The sequence below is a fragment of the Camelus ferus genome, chromosome 5, assembly GCF_009834535.1.
Source record: "Camelus ferus isolate YT-003-E chromosome 5, BCGSAC_Cfer_1.0, whole genome shotgun sequence".
In the NCBI taxonomy this organism is placed as follows: domain Eukaryota; kingdom Metazoa; phylum Chordata; class Mammalia; order Artiodactyla; family Camelidae; genus Camelus; species Camelus ferus.
The window spans coordinates 47,405,225-47,421,828 of NC_045700.1; the positions used below are offsets into that span (position 1 = coordinate 47,405,225).

The 16,604-nt window shown below is 51.2% G+C and overlaps 1 protein-coding gene across 1 annotated transcript; it reads left to right on the plus strand.

Moving 5' to 3' along the window:
- The first annotated feature begins 9,989 nt into the window (after window positions 1-9,989).
- On the plus strand, window positions 9,990-12,646 carry SP9 (Sp9 transcription factor). Its single transcript, XM_032480823.1, has 2 exons — window positions 9,990-10,113; window positions 11,143-12,646. The coding sequence occupies exons 1-2, from the start codon at window positions 10,093-10,095 to the stop codon at window positions 12,577-12,579; spliced, it is 1,458 nt and encodes a 485-aa protein (XP_032336714.1). The 5' UTR covers window positions 9,990-10,092; the 3' UTR covers window positions 12,580-12,646.
- Window positions 12,647-16,604: the final 3,958 nt, after the last annotated feature.

Below are 16,604 nucleotides of genomic sequence, written 5' to 3' on the forward strand. Positions count from 1 at the left end.
TATATATTTGAGATTTTCCATAATAAAAATTTTAAAAGAGAGATGTCAATAATATTCATGATACTCACCCGATAAGATTATCATGTGGATTAAATGAGATGTCGTGTGTGTAAAGAATTTGGCAGCATGCCTGGTGTGTAAGTGCTCAATAAATGTTAGCTACTATTGTTAGAGACATCTCCTCTTTCCCATGTGTGGACCTGTGAAAGCCAGACCACAAAATGCATTGCTGACTGGAGCAGCTAACCTCACTCCTTCCAAAACTGGCAGCTGCTAGCGGATGTTGCATTCATCCTCACCCAACCTGATTTTGTACTAGGCCCTGTGCTTTCTACACACACTCAAATTCTGTGTTATAAAAGCTGTTGATTTTGTCTTGAGTTCCACAGTAAGTTTTAGCTGGGAATTTCAGTGGAAAATGGAAGGAAATTTAATAAGTATTGAGCACATTACTGGGAATTTCCCTATACGGATTTATTTAGCCTTTTCAACAATATTTCAAAGTCGAAAATATTAGCTTCATTTTCGGGAGGAGGAAACTGAGAAGTTTCCTGGCTCGCCCAAGGTCACAGCATTAAGTGATGGACCTTAACTCACATCCAGCTCCTGAGAGCCTCAAAGGGCTATGCTCATCCAAGAGCTCTATCACCCCCTTGCCTTTCTTTTCCTTGTCGTAGCTTAAAAACAACCACAATCTAGAAAATGTTAAATTGACATCCCCAATCAAAGGAGTCTGATATAGTATCTATCTGTCCGTGTACTGACTGGCAGGCTGGTTTGCAGCAGGGTGTTAAAAGATCCGCATATCTGATAAGGAGATTCACAGACTTGGGTGGGAGCTTGAGGCTGGCAGAGGCGAGTCTCAGGAAGAAGTATTAGAAAGAAAAAGGACTTCAGGATTGCACTGACATTTGTGTTTAATTTTCCTCTTGTTCTAAATGCTATTCAACTTTTATGGGAAGGAGAAAGCAGGGAGAGATACCTTATACCAGAGCTGTTCAATTCCAAAAATGAAAACCAGCCAGCTACCAACCAGTACCCAGGGCCCCAATTTAAGGCCCAGCTGTCATTTAGTTACGTGTTTGTGCCGACACCCTGAACTTGCAAATCATCAGTTGACTTTAGAATCCAGCGTACTGAATGCGGGGAAATTCCAGGCAAGGCGAGTATCTGATTACAACTGGAGTTATTGGTTGTTTCTATCGAACTTTCCCGGGAATGGAGCGGAGAAAGAGCCACCACGAGAAATAGAAACTCACAGGAACGAAATGCCCGAGGAGAGAGTATTAGTGCCACAAACTGTAGGGTCAGCCTCCTGGGCCCCACTCTAGGCGTCGGGAAGGGTTGGGTTTTTCCAAAAGCCGCCGGGAAGAGTCCCAGCTAATTGACCCTTTCCCTGCCGGGGCCAGAGGCCTTCACTCTAAGGCCATTCTGCAGCCACGCCGCAGTAAGGAACCGACGCCACCCCTTGCCAGAGCGGACCGCCCACTTCCCCAGGCCTGCCCACTCCCTGCTGCGAATCCCATATGCTCTCCCTCGCGTTGGGCTAAGGTCTCCTTAATTAGGAAACAATAGCTGTTTAGGAAGAAGAGCAAATACCCCGAGCTCTGCGCGCTCAAGCGTGGCGTTCTTCAGAGTTCCCGCGGGGCAAGGAATCCGGCTGCTGTGAGCAGAGGGAGAGGGAAAGAGGGAGCCCGCTTGGGGAGGCTGGGGCATCGGGAGCAGCCCGACCCGCCTCCTGGGGCCCCGCCCTCAGCCTTCCCGCCCCTCAGGGACCTGCTGGGTGCAGACCCACCCTCTTCACCGCTGCAGATTAGGAGGGGAGGGGTCCAGAAACCCTCTGGGAGACGGCGCGGAGCGCGAGATTTAGCCGCTCGGAAGTCCGGGCGGTCCCCAGTGCAACCTCGGGCCCCGGCGCCTCGCGCGCAGTGTCTCAGCCACGAAGTCCTTTTCTTCCCGGAAGGGAGCCAGCAGAAGGGTGGAGATTCCTCACTCTCCCTCCTCTCGCTCCCTGGGGTTGGAGGAGAGATGTGGGATTAGACTGGGGTGAATATTCCGTGTGCTCTGTAATTACGCACACACTGAAATCTTCACCGTTGACTTAAGTTACTTGGCGCTGCGAGGACTGGGGCCCCGCGTATTGATTAAACGCAGCCTGTATTTACCTAAACAATAAATGTAGAGATTAGCAACGTTCACTTGATCACAATAATGGGGTTGACAATTAAGGGGCAATGCATCCCAGATGTAACCGAGCCTGTGGAGGCGGGTGGGCCGCAAGCTTCTCCCGGACAGGCGCTCGGGGGCTGCGGCGGTGGAGGTGCGGAGCCGGACGCAAAGCAAGGGGCCGCTCCGGGACCGCGGCACCAGGAGGCGGATGGGAGGCCCAGCCGCTACGAGGTCGGCGGCCAGAGGGCCAGAAAGGCCCGCAGCTGGCTTTGGGGGACCTGAACATCCCTACTTCCAGAATGGCATCTGGAGCGCGGAGCCTGCCTCCCCGCGGCGATGTCACCTGCCTCAAGGCCGTCTCGCCCGCTGCAGCCTGGCTGGGAAGGAGAACCGACGCCGCTGGCTCGAGCCTGAGTGAGTGTATCTGTGTCATCAGCGTGCATTCTGACTGCGGCAGCAGGGAGCGGGGGAAGGGGGTGGGCAGGAGGAGGCGCACGTGTCTAATGTGTGCGGAGCTTCCCTCTGCCCCTACGTGTACCCAGCTCTCCACACTTCAAGAGGCGAGTCAGGGTGGAGGTGCCAGTCTGGCCTCCTTGATCGGGGTGGGTATAAGGACTCTAGAATGGCTGAAATCCAGAAAGCACGAAACTGTCGGCCCAGGACAGGCCTGTTCTCGAGGATGTTACAGGAGTGCCTGAGTGTTTGGTGGGACTCTTAACCGACCTTCTTTCTCAGTCTCTCACTGAGCCATAGAGCCCTGAGAAGTCCTAGGAAAGAGGAGATAGAAAGGAAATAACTCAGGGAAGAAGTCAGGAGAGTAAGATATGGGGTAACAAAGGATAGATAAGAGCAGTTGGTGGTGGGGGGAGGGGTGCGTATGTGAGATCACGATCCACATAGAGAAGTTTTCATTTCCTGGGTTCCCATCGCATATTGGCTGCAAAAGATACAGGTACCAACTCTCCCAATGCATGTAGTTTCTGTGCTTCTCCCCTCTTCCCTCTGTGCCCCATTATCAACCCAGAATGCTTCCCATTCCATATATAGACACAAACAAAAGGATTTGTCCCAGACACCCATGAACAAGCCAGGACGAAGCCCTTTCCCGCCAAACCACTAAGTCCGAGAAATAAACAGCTCCTGCCCAGGCTCTTGGCCCGGGAGCCGGGGAGAAAACTTGAGTGGTAAGAGGATCTAGAGAATTGGAAAAAGGGAGGGAGAAAGAAAGAGAGAAGAAGATTGGGAAAGAGAAGAAGAGAAGGGAGGAAGGTGGGAGGGAACTTACAGGGGCAGAGTTGGACGTGGACTTCAATTACGATCGCCCCCCTCGGCGCCCAGGGTCTTTCGGCCGGCTGCTTGTCCCCCATTACAGAAATGAGAGCAGACTGCGGGAGGGGGAGATAAGACAAAGGGAATTCTCCTCCCCTGGGAAGTGTGAAGTGCGTCTGTCCTCTCCTTGCAGGCTCTGGAAAAACTGGCAGGAATTTCATTGTCGTGAGAAGACCGACCAGTGTCTGCAGCAGAGGAGACAACTACAAACAGACTTTGGGGCGGGAAGGAAGGCGGGAGGAGGGGGCTAGCAGGGGGCAGTTTTGATCGCTTCAGCTCTGTTGTAATTTTGTGTTCGCCAGTTAGATTAGCTGAAATAGTCAGCCCTAGTGAGGAGTTCCGTTCTAAAGAGTCCCCTCCCTCCCCACCACCCTCCCCCGCCTCCTGTGCACGCGGGGAGCTGGGTCGCCGCTCCTCCCGGAGTCGCGCCTGAAACTTCAAGGGCTAATGGTTCTGTGTTCCTGCCGTAATTAGGAGGCCACACAGCTCCCTAACACTCCGTTAAAATAAATATGTAAGTCGTCCTCCCCCTCTCCGGGGACAGATCAGGGAAAGGAGGCAGCTGGGACTGCTCCAGGCGGTGTCCTCCGCTGGGGGAGTGGCGTCTCTGGGAACCCCGGCTGCTCCTCCCGGCCTCGGTCTTTCTAAGCTCTTCCTTAGAGAGAAGAAAAAGGGGCAAAGAATGGGCACCTCGCCATCCACCGAACGAGCCAGGCGAGCCTGTGTCTTTGCTTGAAAAGTTTTCTAAATAAATCGCTCTGGTGGTTCCAAGCAGTGATGAAGAGGCTGGGTCCCAGTCTTCTCCAGAACAGTGCGACAATGTAAAGGATATGGAGTCGTCCCCACCCCCTTCTCCTTTTCTTCTCCATATAAATCAGCCATATAAATCATTTGCATTGTTTAAGGTACATTGATCAATCTAATGGCTTGTAATAGGCTCCTAATTGCCAGTTGCAGAGTTCTGCAGGCTCCTGTTTGAGTAAGAAAGGTTCTCGATTCCAGCGGAAGTCCACCTTAATCTTGAGACTGGTTGATTACAGACCCAGGAAGAGCACCACGATGACCAGGTCACTGAAGTCTCAGTGCCTCAGGGAAGGGAGGAAGTGGGGCTTACTAGGGATATTTGCTGGGGGTTTTTTCTTTTCAAATTTCACTGATGAGCAAAGCCCAGGTTGTGATTTATTTATCAGTACAGATTGAGGATGATTTTGCTTTTATCAGACAAGAAACCTTCCTTATTTGTATTCCCTGTGTATGTGTATACAGTAAAAATTTCCTTAGGCACAAACCAGTGTGCTCTTAGCCATACCTTTTCTTTTTACTTACTTATTTCTAACTTAATTCCCATCATGAATTGTGATAAGAAATAATACTGGGGGAGGAGGTGGCATTCTTAAAGAAAGGAAGAAAAAGCAAACTTTCTCCAATATGGTGTCCTGGAGATATGCCTAAACTCTTGCTTCACAACTTGTAGTTGTGCCTCCTCCAAGACCTGAGGAAAGTGGTACTCTGGCTGGGGGAAGCTGATGAATGACCAGAATTCCTTAGCCTTTGGCTTTTAAAACAAACCAGAAAAAAACTCAGGATCTGTGTGAAAAGATTGCTTTAATGTCTCCAAAGATTGTTCCATTAGAGTTGCTGAGACAACAAATGTGCTCCATTTTGGTAGAAATGATCTAAGAAAGAAGAAGCAGCCAACACTGAATGGTACATTTGCTTAGGTGGAAGACCCCTCCGTGGTAGTTGGTGAGCAAGGGAGGGAAGAAGGTTAAACCCCAAGCTGAATAGGCCCCCTAGAGTTTCCAAGTAAGGCAGTAAACAAATCTATGATGCTTGTTGAATAATCTTCCAATAATTGCAGTCATTAAAATCATCACACAGTCTACAGTCACCTTCCTTCCTTTGACACACCAGAGTCTTTCCTTTAATTGTTCATGCATTTTTGGCTTAGATAAACAGATCAAGGCAGGCTTAAAATATATGGCCCAAATATGGCCCTAGCAGCAGAAAATTAGTTGTGTAGCAAATGTTAGGCTTGTACTTAATAGACTAAGGGTTTTCAGTTTCTTTAGTAGACCTTACAGACAAAAAGGGTTTGCATCTCCTGCTACCTCTAAATAGCAGTAACACTTCTGAGATAGAGAAAAGATGAAAGTTCCAAGACCTATTGATCCTTCCTGGCTCTTTTATTTGCAAGGGTTGAGCTGGAATGAGGGCATTATAGAACAAATATTAAATGAAAACCCAATGGAGATTGTAAGAGAGTTCCTCAATTTTCAATTAATGTTCTCTATCCATTTGATCTCAAGCCTGGAGCTTTAAAAAAATACGGATATGTGTTAACTATAAAAGAGTCCCTTCTAATCAAAAGCTGCATTTCATTTTCATCCACAACTGACAAACTCCAACTGAGGAAAAGACTCATTGGACTCAACAGGCAATATGGTCTGTACTGGCTTCCTTAGCCCTTGTTCATGGCAGGTGACTGTGGTACACAAGGGCAGCTTTCCATGTGTGTTTTTTTGTTTTGTTTTGTTTTTAGCTCAGGTTATTAATGTATCTCCCCACCTCCCACACCGTGCTGACCTGATAATCACTGCTGTAGTGTAGATCATACAAATGAAAAGCACAATTGTGCAAATTATTCAGAAATGGAGCTCTGTGGCTAAGCAAATAAATAAAGGCATGCAAGAGGAGGACAGGTCAGATAAACACTTTCTACAGGCTCCTCTCTGCCCTCTCCTCTTCTCGCCCCGGGGCATCCTGGTCCTGGTGGCCGAGGCTTTGGCAGCAACCTGCAGGGCCGAGGCAAGAACCTTCAGTTCCTCCTCCCTCAACACCTCCCCTCCATCCCACATCCTCGAGTCTCCCCAACTTCACCTCATCCCACTCCTTCATGCTGTATGCAGCCGCTAAACTCTGCAACTGGCCAGAGCTACTGGGATACTGTGCAGCCACCTCAAATTTCGAGTTATTCAGAAGGCAACTGGTTCTCCCCATCTCTCTGTGCATCAGGGAGAAGCATTTTTTTTTTCCTGTGGCGTAGGAGCTCCAATCCTTCGGATCCCCGCTAATGACGGAATTGTTTCCTCGGCTTTGCCTCCTAAACGCAGGAACTTGAGCAGTTGCTCAGATCAAAGCTCTCGGGAGAAGCAAGTTGGGGGAAACAATATTTGTTCAAAGGAAGTGAACGCTTCCCTTTAATTACCCTATTCTTCTTTATTAGGATTCCTATTGAAATTTTTTGCAAAAAAAAAAATTATGTTGATTTAACCATAGTGGATTTACGATGTAAATATATTCCAAGATGAAAACGTCACGGATCAATTGTAAAGGACCCGGATACATAATTTTAAAAAATCAGTTTCAGTGTATATGAGGTTCTCACCCCACTTTCGCTGCTCAGTCAGATTTGTTTATGCAGAATCGACATTTAATAGTGCTAATTGCACTCCAGTTAAATTGCCCTGATTGCAGAAAGGGAAGCAATTTTCGTGCTCTCTGTCTGGGTTTGGAAGAAATTGTTTTATATTCACCTCTTTATAAAGAAGTGGAGATAAGGCACCGGGGCCTTTGCACAAATTGCACTTAGGGGCTGACTGGCAGCATTCAGGCGCTATAATAGAGCATTATTTGGCCGTTTTGAATAATGTAAAGCGTTTGCTGAAAGCTATTCTCCTGAAAATTGCTTTAACTTTTAAAAGGGTGATGATTCACTCCAAACCAGGCCTTTGTTACATTGTCATTATTTCCCCAAATGTTTTAACAGTCAGCTCAACACTTTAGCATAACACATTGATCTTTGTTTAAAAACTAGATTTTTTAGAGGATGAAAAAAAATCTGTCACTCACACAAGCACACACAAAACAACTGGACTTCTTCGGAAATATTTCCTTGGGGGCCCCACCTTAGAGTTGAAGTGCCTAGGGCGCCTGCCTGCGATCGTTTGGAAGATTTCCTAACTTTTATTGTGATCCGGTGGTGTGTATCTAAAGGAATATCCGAGTGCCCACGTAGAGAGTCTGACAGCTGGAACTACATTGAAAACGAAGGGAGGGGGAGGGGAGGAAGAGGAGGAGAAGAGGAAGGCAACTAGGGCTCCGGGAGCCGGAGGCGCCAGCGTGAACTGTTTTAAATGGTTGACTTGAAAATGTCACCAGTGCTAAGTGGCTTTTCGGATTGTCTTATTTATTACTTTGTCAGGTTTCCTTAAGGAGAGGGTGTGTTGGGGGTGGGGGAGGAGGTGGATGGGGGAAACCTCCGCGCTTCTCTTCCTGGGGCTGCACTGGGTGAGTCGGAAACGCCTCGCTGCCACTTAACAATCCCTCTATTAGTAAATCGACGCGAAGACTCTACAGGAAGCCGAGCACCAGTCTGCCCTTCCAGGGCAGAAGTCACCTGTTGGGAACGGCTCCCGGGTCCCCCTGCCGGGCTTTCTGTCTCTTCCGAGCTGCCTAGATTCCCCCTCACCCTTCCACCCCAAGTCCCCCGGGGGCTTTTCACACCTTTCCCTCCTCCTTCTGCCGACTTCAACTGCAATCCCTAGGGCACAGAGCTTCACTGTAGCCGCGTGGATCTTCACACTCTCTCCTCTCCTCTTTCTCTTTCTCTGTCATACTTTCCTCGGTTTTCGCCACCTTAGACCAAAGGGAGGAGGGGAGCATTTTGAGCAAAGATAATTTAACGAAAAGCAAAGAAAGCAATTCATATAGCCTTTCCCACCTACGGAGGCACGAGGATGCACTCAGGCTCCATCTTAGTGCCGAGAGAAGAGCCTCGGTGGTCGCACTTTTGGGCGAAGGGATATTGCAAAAGAGGAAAGAAAACACTGGGGGCACAGTTCCACGTCCTCCTCGCTTGCTACCCCTCCGCAACGACTCGTCTTTTGCACCCAAGCATTTGAGGCTCGTAGTTAAAAATGTCTTTTAAAGCAGGATATGGGTTTGGAAGGGAATGTGGTACATTCAAACTAGTACCCAGGTCTGTCGAGGGCACTGGTATTTCTGGTTCAAAAGCTGCTTTTAGCTGCCTTGAAGAGGAAAGAGAAAGCAAGATCCAGAAAGAAGAAAAACAAACAGTTCAGCGGGTGCTGAGGGACTCCAGGACGTGCAGTTGTGTGTCTGAGGACGTGTCTTTTCACAGCCCGGAGAAGACTTCAGGATGCTTCCAGCCTGCAAAATGCGGAGTTGCCCATGTGTGGCTTCGTCCCCCTCACTTGCAGATGGAGGTCGGGAGAGAGGCTCCCTGAGCACGTCCACGAAAGCAGGGGGGCTAGGGAGGACCCTACCTCTCAACTGGGCGCCCTCTCCCTGCAGAGAAGACTTTAGGCCCAGCCGGTCTGGAGTAGGAGTGGGTTGGAGCTGGGGCAAGAAAACTCGTCTCCAGGCTGAACAGTGACATGCAAATCTTCACCGAGTTAAACAAACAGCCGAGCAAGCTGCAGCTTCATCGGGGGGTGGCGGTGGGGGCGGACGCGGCTAGCGCCGGTCTCTGTTTCCAAAGTTGTTACAATATGAAAATAACAGGCTTCGTGCAGCATGTTGTATGGGCTGATGCCTCCCACCCCCACGCCAGCCCCCAGCGAAACCCGGCAGATAATCAGCACGTCCCACTGTTTAGTCATATTTGACAACTGGGTTAACCTGGTATCTAGGCGCTGGCGAAACGGTACAAAGGATGCCCTCAATTACCACTAGAAGCTTCTGGTGTGACTGGCACTTGTATTACCCCCCGGGTCAGAGGCCAGAGCGACAATTAGGAAGTCACTTAGACCTCTAGGGGAAATGGCGGGATGCAGCAGGCTCCAAGCCCTCCCAACAAGTCTGTGGGTAAAGACCTGGATGGAGAGGCCTATTTCTCTCCTCTCGGAGGAAACATCCCTTCGCCCCTTCTCCTCAATGTGACTAAGAGTAAAACGGAATCCAGTGGAAATAAGAAACTGGGTGGACAAACCGCAATGATAAAATTGCGAGCGAGAATGATGGATTCCAGCTGAAGTTGTGCTCCGCAGTTGAGAGCCTGGACACACAAAGTGAGCGTTGACATTTCCGTCTCCACTGGGGCCTTGGTGCGGCCTCCGCCTCGGCGCCCCCTCCCCTCCTACCTCCTTTCCCACAAGTGGAGAGCCGATTAGGACTGTCAGTCCTAACTTGCCTCATCTCGGGGAGGTTCGGGGGACTTCTGACTCGGTCTCAACGGTATTTAAACCTGGCTTGGTGCGTGTGTGTAAATTTTTAATTGCACTGTAATTTCTTCAGCCCTAGCCCGCGACACCCCCCCCCCCCCCGAATCTCGCTAGCCGCGGTGACTGGCACGCGCCGGGAGCCCGGGCTTGGGCCCCTCGGCGCGTCTGATTGGCTGCGGGGCAGCTCCCGTCTGCTCTGCCTGCGCCCTCATTGGGTGAGAGGCGCAGCCAGCGGCACTTCAAAGCGGGTGCTCCTCGCACTTAGGCTGAGTTTAGCCGGCGGGAGCCCGGAGTCCGCTCAGCGCGAGCGCGGGGACGCGGGAGCCGCGCGGAACCAGAGCAGTTTTCCCGAACAAGCCGCCAGGCTCAGCCCCGCTCCCGGCCCCGCCGCGCCGCCCAGGGACCTGATATGGCCACGTCTATACTTGGGGTAAGTCAGAAGTGCAGCATTTGCTTCTTTTAACTGGAGTAATTTTTCGTTATGGCTTGTCTGAGTCCAAGGCTCTGGAGAAACTGTTGCTGCCTAGCTGCAGCTTCAGCTTCTTTTAGCACTTTCCACATTTCCGGACCTGATTCTCTCCAAGTTATTGCAACCCAGGAGGTGCCTTTGTAAGAAAAGGATTTGTTAATCAAGTTCTTTTATTAGTCGGTTTTAAAGAAAACCTAGAGGTTTCTTTTCTTCCCCTTGTGATTTATAACCCATCCCCCTTGCTTTGGGGATTGTGGCAATTACGCGACAGCGGTGTTTCCAGAAAATAGCCTTAATTGTTTTGCAGTCCATGTAGTCACGTTAACAAACATTTACACTTCTGCGGCTTCCTAGTTCATCTGTGACTTTGAAATCCCTTGCGGGGCTACTTTTCCTTGGATTCTTGTTTTCATAATCGTGTGTGTGTGTGTGTGTGTGTGTGTGTGTGTGTGTGTGTGTGTGTGTGTGTGTGTAAACATTTAAAATATTTTCCATTAAAAAGAAAAGTCGTGTCCTAGCCACCCTTGGGAGGAATGCCCAAGTTTCCCCCCGACCCTACGCTGCTGTTTCAGCCGCCTTTGGCCTCACCTGGTGTTTGTTGTAGATGTGTTTACCTCCGTGTTCATCCCAAAAGGGCGATTTGTGGGCTTCTGTGAAAGCAGCAGGATTACGGCTAGCGGAAGGCGAGAGACTCGAATCCGGTTTGGGGCAGGGGTTTCACCCACAGAGACATCTTTGATTTGTAGCCTCACCGAAGAACAATTTTCCAGCGCCGAGACCCTCGTCCTTGTGATCGCCTCTGCCCCGCGCGGGCGCGGGGCGCGGCGCATCCTCGGCGTGCGCACGGGGAGAAGGCGCGAGCTGGGGAGCCACGACCCCCCGGGACCAGCCGCAGGGGGACGAGGCTGCTCACGGGTGCACTTTGTGTCTTCCTCCCACTTCTTCCTGCCCTCTTCCTTCTTGCTCCCTCCCCCACCCCACCCATTCTAGGAAGAGCCGCGCTTCGGAACGACCCCGTTGGCCATGCTGGCGGCGACCTGCAACAAGATCGGCAACACGAGCCCGCTGACGACGCTGCCGGAGTCTAGCGCCTTCGCCAAGGGCGGCTTCCACCCCTGGAAGCGCTCCTCGTCCAGCTGCAACCTTGGCTCCAGCCTCTCGGGCTTCGCGGTGGCCACCGGCGGCCGCGGCTCGGGCGGCCTGGCGGGCGGCTCGGGCGCAGCCAACAGCGCCTTCTGCTTGGCCTCCACGTCCCCCACGTCGTCCGCTTTCAGCAGCGACTACGGCGGCCTATTCTCCAACTCCGCGGCCGCCGCGGCGGCGGCGGCCGGGGTGTCCCCGCAGGAGGCGGGCGGCCAGTCGGCCTTCATCTCCAAGGTGCACACGACGGCGGCCGACGGCCTGTACCCGCGCGTGGGCATGGCGCACCCGTACGAGTCATGGTACAAGTCAGGCTTCCACTCGACGCTGGCGGCGGGCGAGGTGACCAACGGCGCGGCGTCGTCTTGGTGGGACGTGCACAGCAGCCCGGGCTCGTGGCTGGAGGTGCAAAACCCCGCTGGGGGGCTCCAGAGCTCGCTGCACTCGGGCGCCCCCCAGGCCTCGCTGCACTCGCAGCTCGGCACCTACAACCCCGACTTCAGCTCGCTCACGCACTCGGCCTTCAGCTCCACCGGCCTCGGCTCCTCGGCCGCCGCCGCCTCGCACTTGCTCTCCACCAGCCAGCACCTGCTGGCCCAGGACGGCTTCAAGCCGGTGCTGCCCTCCTACTCGGACTCCAGCGCCGCCGTGGCGGCCGCCGCGGCCAGCGCCATGATCTCGGGCGCCGCGGCCGCCGCCGCCGGGGGGAGCTCCGCGCGCTCGGCCCGCCGCTACTCCGGCCGTGCCACCTGCGACTGCCCCAACTGCCAGGAGGCCGAGCGGCTGGGCCCAGCCGGGGCGAGCCTGCGGCGCAAGGGCCTGCACAGCTGCCACATCCCGGGCTGCGGCAAGGTGTACGGCAAGACGTCGCACCTGAAGGCGCACCTGCGCTGGCACACGGGCGAGCGGCCCTTCGTGTGCAACTGGCTCTTCTGCGGCAAGCGCTTCACGCGTTCGGACGAGCTGCAGCGGCACCTGCGGACTCACACGGGCGAGAAGCGCTTCGCCTGTCCGGTGTGCAACAAGCGCTTCATGCGCAGCGACCATCTGAGCAAACACATTAAGACGCACAACGGGGGCGGCGGGGGCAAAAAGGGCAGCGACAGTGACACGGACGCCAGCAACCTGGAGACGCCCCGTTCCGAGTCCCCCGACCTCATCCTGCACGACTCCGGCGTCAGTGCCGCCCGGGCGGCTGCAGCGGCGGCGGCTGCTGCAGCGGCGGCGGCCGCGGCGGCGGCCTCGGCGGGAGGCAAGGAAGCCGCGTCTGGCCCCAACGACTCTTAGAGGCTGGGCGAGAGGCGCGAGCGGGCAAGCAAGTAGAGACGACGAGAGCGAGCTAGAGGTTCGGAGGGCCAGCGAGAGGGGGACGGAAGGGCGGGGGCTCCAGGGAGGCCCCGGGCCGGCGCGAGGTGGACCGGCGTCCGGCTCCCGGGCCACTGCTCGCCGGCCACGCGAGGAGCTACCCTCTGCTGCCCGAGCCCAGATGAGAATCGAACGCGTGGTCCAGGAACAAAAGCGAACCATCTTCCGACACAAACAACACTTTAAAAAACTGCACATACAGACACACACACACAAACACACAACACCGGAGACCTACAACCACAAGCACGCACACGCAAGCGCGCGCACACACACTCAAACTCAACACAAACTTCTCGAGCGAAGAGCAATACATAGAAACGCTCCCTCCTCCCCCACCGCCCACCCTCTTCCACTACCTTTCTCTTTCCTTTTCTCCAAAAACAAGCCACCACCCTACAAAGGACTGTCAGAACATTTGAAAACAAACGGGACCTATAAGAACAGACCCCTTTGTGTGGATTATATTATATATAAAATGCTCCAAGTCCTGCTTGATATCTACTTACAATGAGACTTTTTTTTTCCTGTAAAAGGAAGCATCAAAAAAGGCCGAAGGTGAGAAATTAAACTGGAAGTCTAGTGACAGTTTCTCTGTATTTCATTACATCTGTATAAATAGGGTTCAAAAGATTGTGTTCTCTTTTATTTTCTTGTAAATGTTCATTCGAATAGAGGTTTTTTTTTTTTTGTGAATTCCTGAAATTCAGGGAGTTTTTTCCTTTAATTTTCTGATGCACTTTGTGAAAGTCAGTATATATGTAAAAGATATTTAAAATGTTGAGTTATCATTTCACTCACAACACGTAAGTTAAGGTCATCTAAAGAAATTAAATGCGTTTATCTGTATGAAGAAAATCTTGACATATTTTCATTTTGGTATTATTAAAGGACTCTGAACAATACATTTTCTTTTTTATTTTTTTAATCCTGTTACCACCTCAATAACCTTTACGTGGGTCGACTTTTTTTGTTGGGAAAAATTCTCTTAATGTTAGTTTTAGGTAATGTAAGGTTTATGTGAGTTATAAAAGCCATAATACATATACGTCTTTGAGAAGTCAAAATTATTTATTTGTATATCAACAGCGTAGATTGGGCTATAAGAATGTGTAGTTGTATTACTTAAGAGAGCTCTCAAAAGGTGACGTTTTAAAACTCTGAAGCACCTGCGAAAAAGTAAAGGTCCTTGGCAGCTTTAACTGGGAGGTGCCTACTCCTCCCGGAGGGGTCAGACAAAACTCCAGTGGGTTTGTTTGTTTTTAAAAAGCGATTTAAAAAAAAATCTGTGAAAGGAAAAGCTTTTTAAAAGAAGTCTTTTCGCTCCCAAGACCCTCTACGTTGGGAGGCCACTCAGGGGAATAAATCGCTAGAGTCAATACCCCGGAAAAGACATTTCATGCCTAAATGAAAATCTTGTTAAATGTTATTAATTTTGACTTAGAGCACACAGCAGCCCCCTGTGCCTTGTATTCCCTTATTAGGGATTCATGTCTTATCAAATATCTAATTAATCTCCTAGACATCATTTGTTCTGGCCAACTTTATCTCAGCTGGTCCACGGGGAAAACTCCAAATATTCTCCGTGACAAAGCTCCCTTGAAGATCTTTTTAATTGTCTAAATTAACTGCACCAAATTTGCATGTCAAACGGTAAAGGGCAACCTGAGATAAAATGTAAACGTTTTAAAAGCCCCCAAACTAAGCACTTGATTTGATAACTAGGCTTTTTAATGTTATGGAAGACAACTGCTCCTTTCCTTTTCAAAGACGACTGATCTATGCAAATAGTGAATTGGAAATGCCTAGGTCCCCGCGCCGTCAAATGGCCCTCGCAGGTTATTTGAATATCAGTGGCGCTGCTTCTGAAAAGGTTCAAGGATGCTCTCTGACTTCTTTGTGATTACTCAGTGCGGCGTCTTATTCTGAAGAAAAAAACTCGGGAATAATTAAAGGCTGGGATCAGGCCTGGGAACACATTTGGGACAGGAATCTCATTTAGACAGTCTCTTTCAAAATAAGGCACAGTTAAATTGACCAGAAGGCAATTATTGAAATGAAAATTATTTTCACTCTCTTTGTCTTCTGACCACCAACTTAACAGGCCCAGTTTAAAAGAGAGGAAGAGAGGGAGAGACGAAAAGAAAATTAGTAAATAAGATAATTTCACAATTTAAAAAATGTTAATTTAGAAATAAAGTACATATTTACAGAATAAAAATATTTCTAAAAGGCTCCCCACACAATAGGAAATACAAGCAAAGTCAGCGCCAGTGGGGGGGAATTTTTTTTTTATTACTGTCTTGGGAACTTGAATGAATGTTTTGATTTTTAGGAGAAAAAATAAATTGTTGTTCTCAACAGTCAATAAAATGTTTTCTCGCAAACTCTGCTCTGAAAAGCCAAGTAGCAAAGTAGCGATAAAATGTAGAGCGAAGGTCCCCAGAGGGGCGTTTGCAGCATGACATTGGGTGGCTTCTTCCCACTCCATGTTCTGATGGTCCCCGCAGCCTCAGCTGCCCTGCTCTTCCTCGAGTGTTTCTTTTCTTTGGCCATTTTCTCCCTCGGCTCAGACAGTTCATCACCGTGCCCCTAACCCAAGCCCCGGGTGCCCTCTGGTCCAGGTCTGGCCGTCTGGAGAAGTTGGCGGGGTGCGTACGCCCTGGGAGCTTGGGGCCCAGGTGCTGGAAGCCGATAGGATGCCCGGCGCGCTTGGGAGCTACTGGCAGGCGGCACAGAGGTGAGGGCGTGGTGGGGTTTCCTGAGGAATAAGGGCGCCGGGGCTTCTGTCCCAGGAAGCTTTGTTTCTTGTGGATAATAAAGGCAGATCAAAGGGCCTGGCCTGCAGGTTCCGCTCGCCGCGCGGCTCCCTCCGCAGCCCAGTGATCAAGGCCTCTGCGCGCTGCCTCTGCCCCGCGGGTCAGCCAACGTCCATCACCCCTGCTCCCCCGAGCCGCGGGCGGCGGCCGGGCCCGAGCGTCCCTCCGGGAGAGCAGAGCTCTCGGAACTTGCACGCAGAGGGAGCAGGCTCCTGCCTCCAGCCGAAACCAGCTAGCAAGACAGACCCCCGCCCTCCTACCCAACCCTCAGCCCCAGGGGACCCTGGGGGCGCGGGGACACCTTCACTGGAGCGGGCGGCGACCCGCTGGGGCCGAGCAAATTGGAGGCAGCGTGCGTGGAAGGAGAGAGCCCACGAACTGGGAGACAAGGGCTGTCTCCACCCAAGGTGGGGCCGCGTCTCTCCAGGGACACCCCCGTACTCCCGCGCCCTGGGCCTCTCTGGCTCCGGGGCCCGGGAAAAACGGGAGGCGGAGGCCAGGTGTCCGGGCCTAGGAGGCTAGCGTGGGGCAGGGGCTCAGGCCTGGGTAAGGGGAAATGCGATTTCGTTTCAGCCGGTTTCTCCCACTGTTTTCTGTGGTGTAGCTTCCTGCGTAGCAGAGGAATGAAGACCAAGTTTTCCTCGGCCCTGCGCCTACCCAGCCCCAATCTCCCCCCTTCCGCCGGCGGTTTCCTTTCTGGCTTGATGTTTTTTTCCCTTGGAGTGAATAGGATCTTACCTGATGAGGCGGGGAGTGGGGGGGAGGGGGGCAGGAGAAGTCAAGAGACATTTTTCTCTCCTCAAGGAGGGAAAACATTATTTTGACGAGATTAGATAATGCACCTGAGCGGCTTGTCTGGACATTCCGTCAAATCGTTATAAATCGTGGAAAATTGGATTTCTTTTTATTCACATGGAAACTTTATTTATTCTAACTCTAATCTTATTTGCATCTATTATCTGTATTCACCAAGGCTCTCTCCCACTACAAAAAATGCAGATGAAGTAAATCTTACATAAATCCCACCCATTTGTGTAATTGGTATACTAAGTGTTTATTTTAAGTGAGAATAATTTAGCTACAAATTTTCTTAAGGAATAACATTCTTAACACATTAAAAAAACTGAA

What these genes read in the sequence shown, in the direction of transcription:
- SP9 (XM_032480823.1), top strand. Translation starts at nt 10,093, where the DNA reads ATGGCCACGTCTATACTTGGG. An exon ending in TGGCCACGTCTATACTTGGG is followed by an intron (nt 10,114 to 11,142) that starts GTAAGTCAGAAG and finishes CACCCATTCTAG; the next exon opens with GAAGAGCCGCGCTTCGGAAC.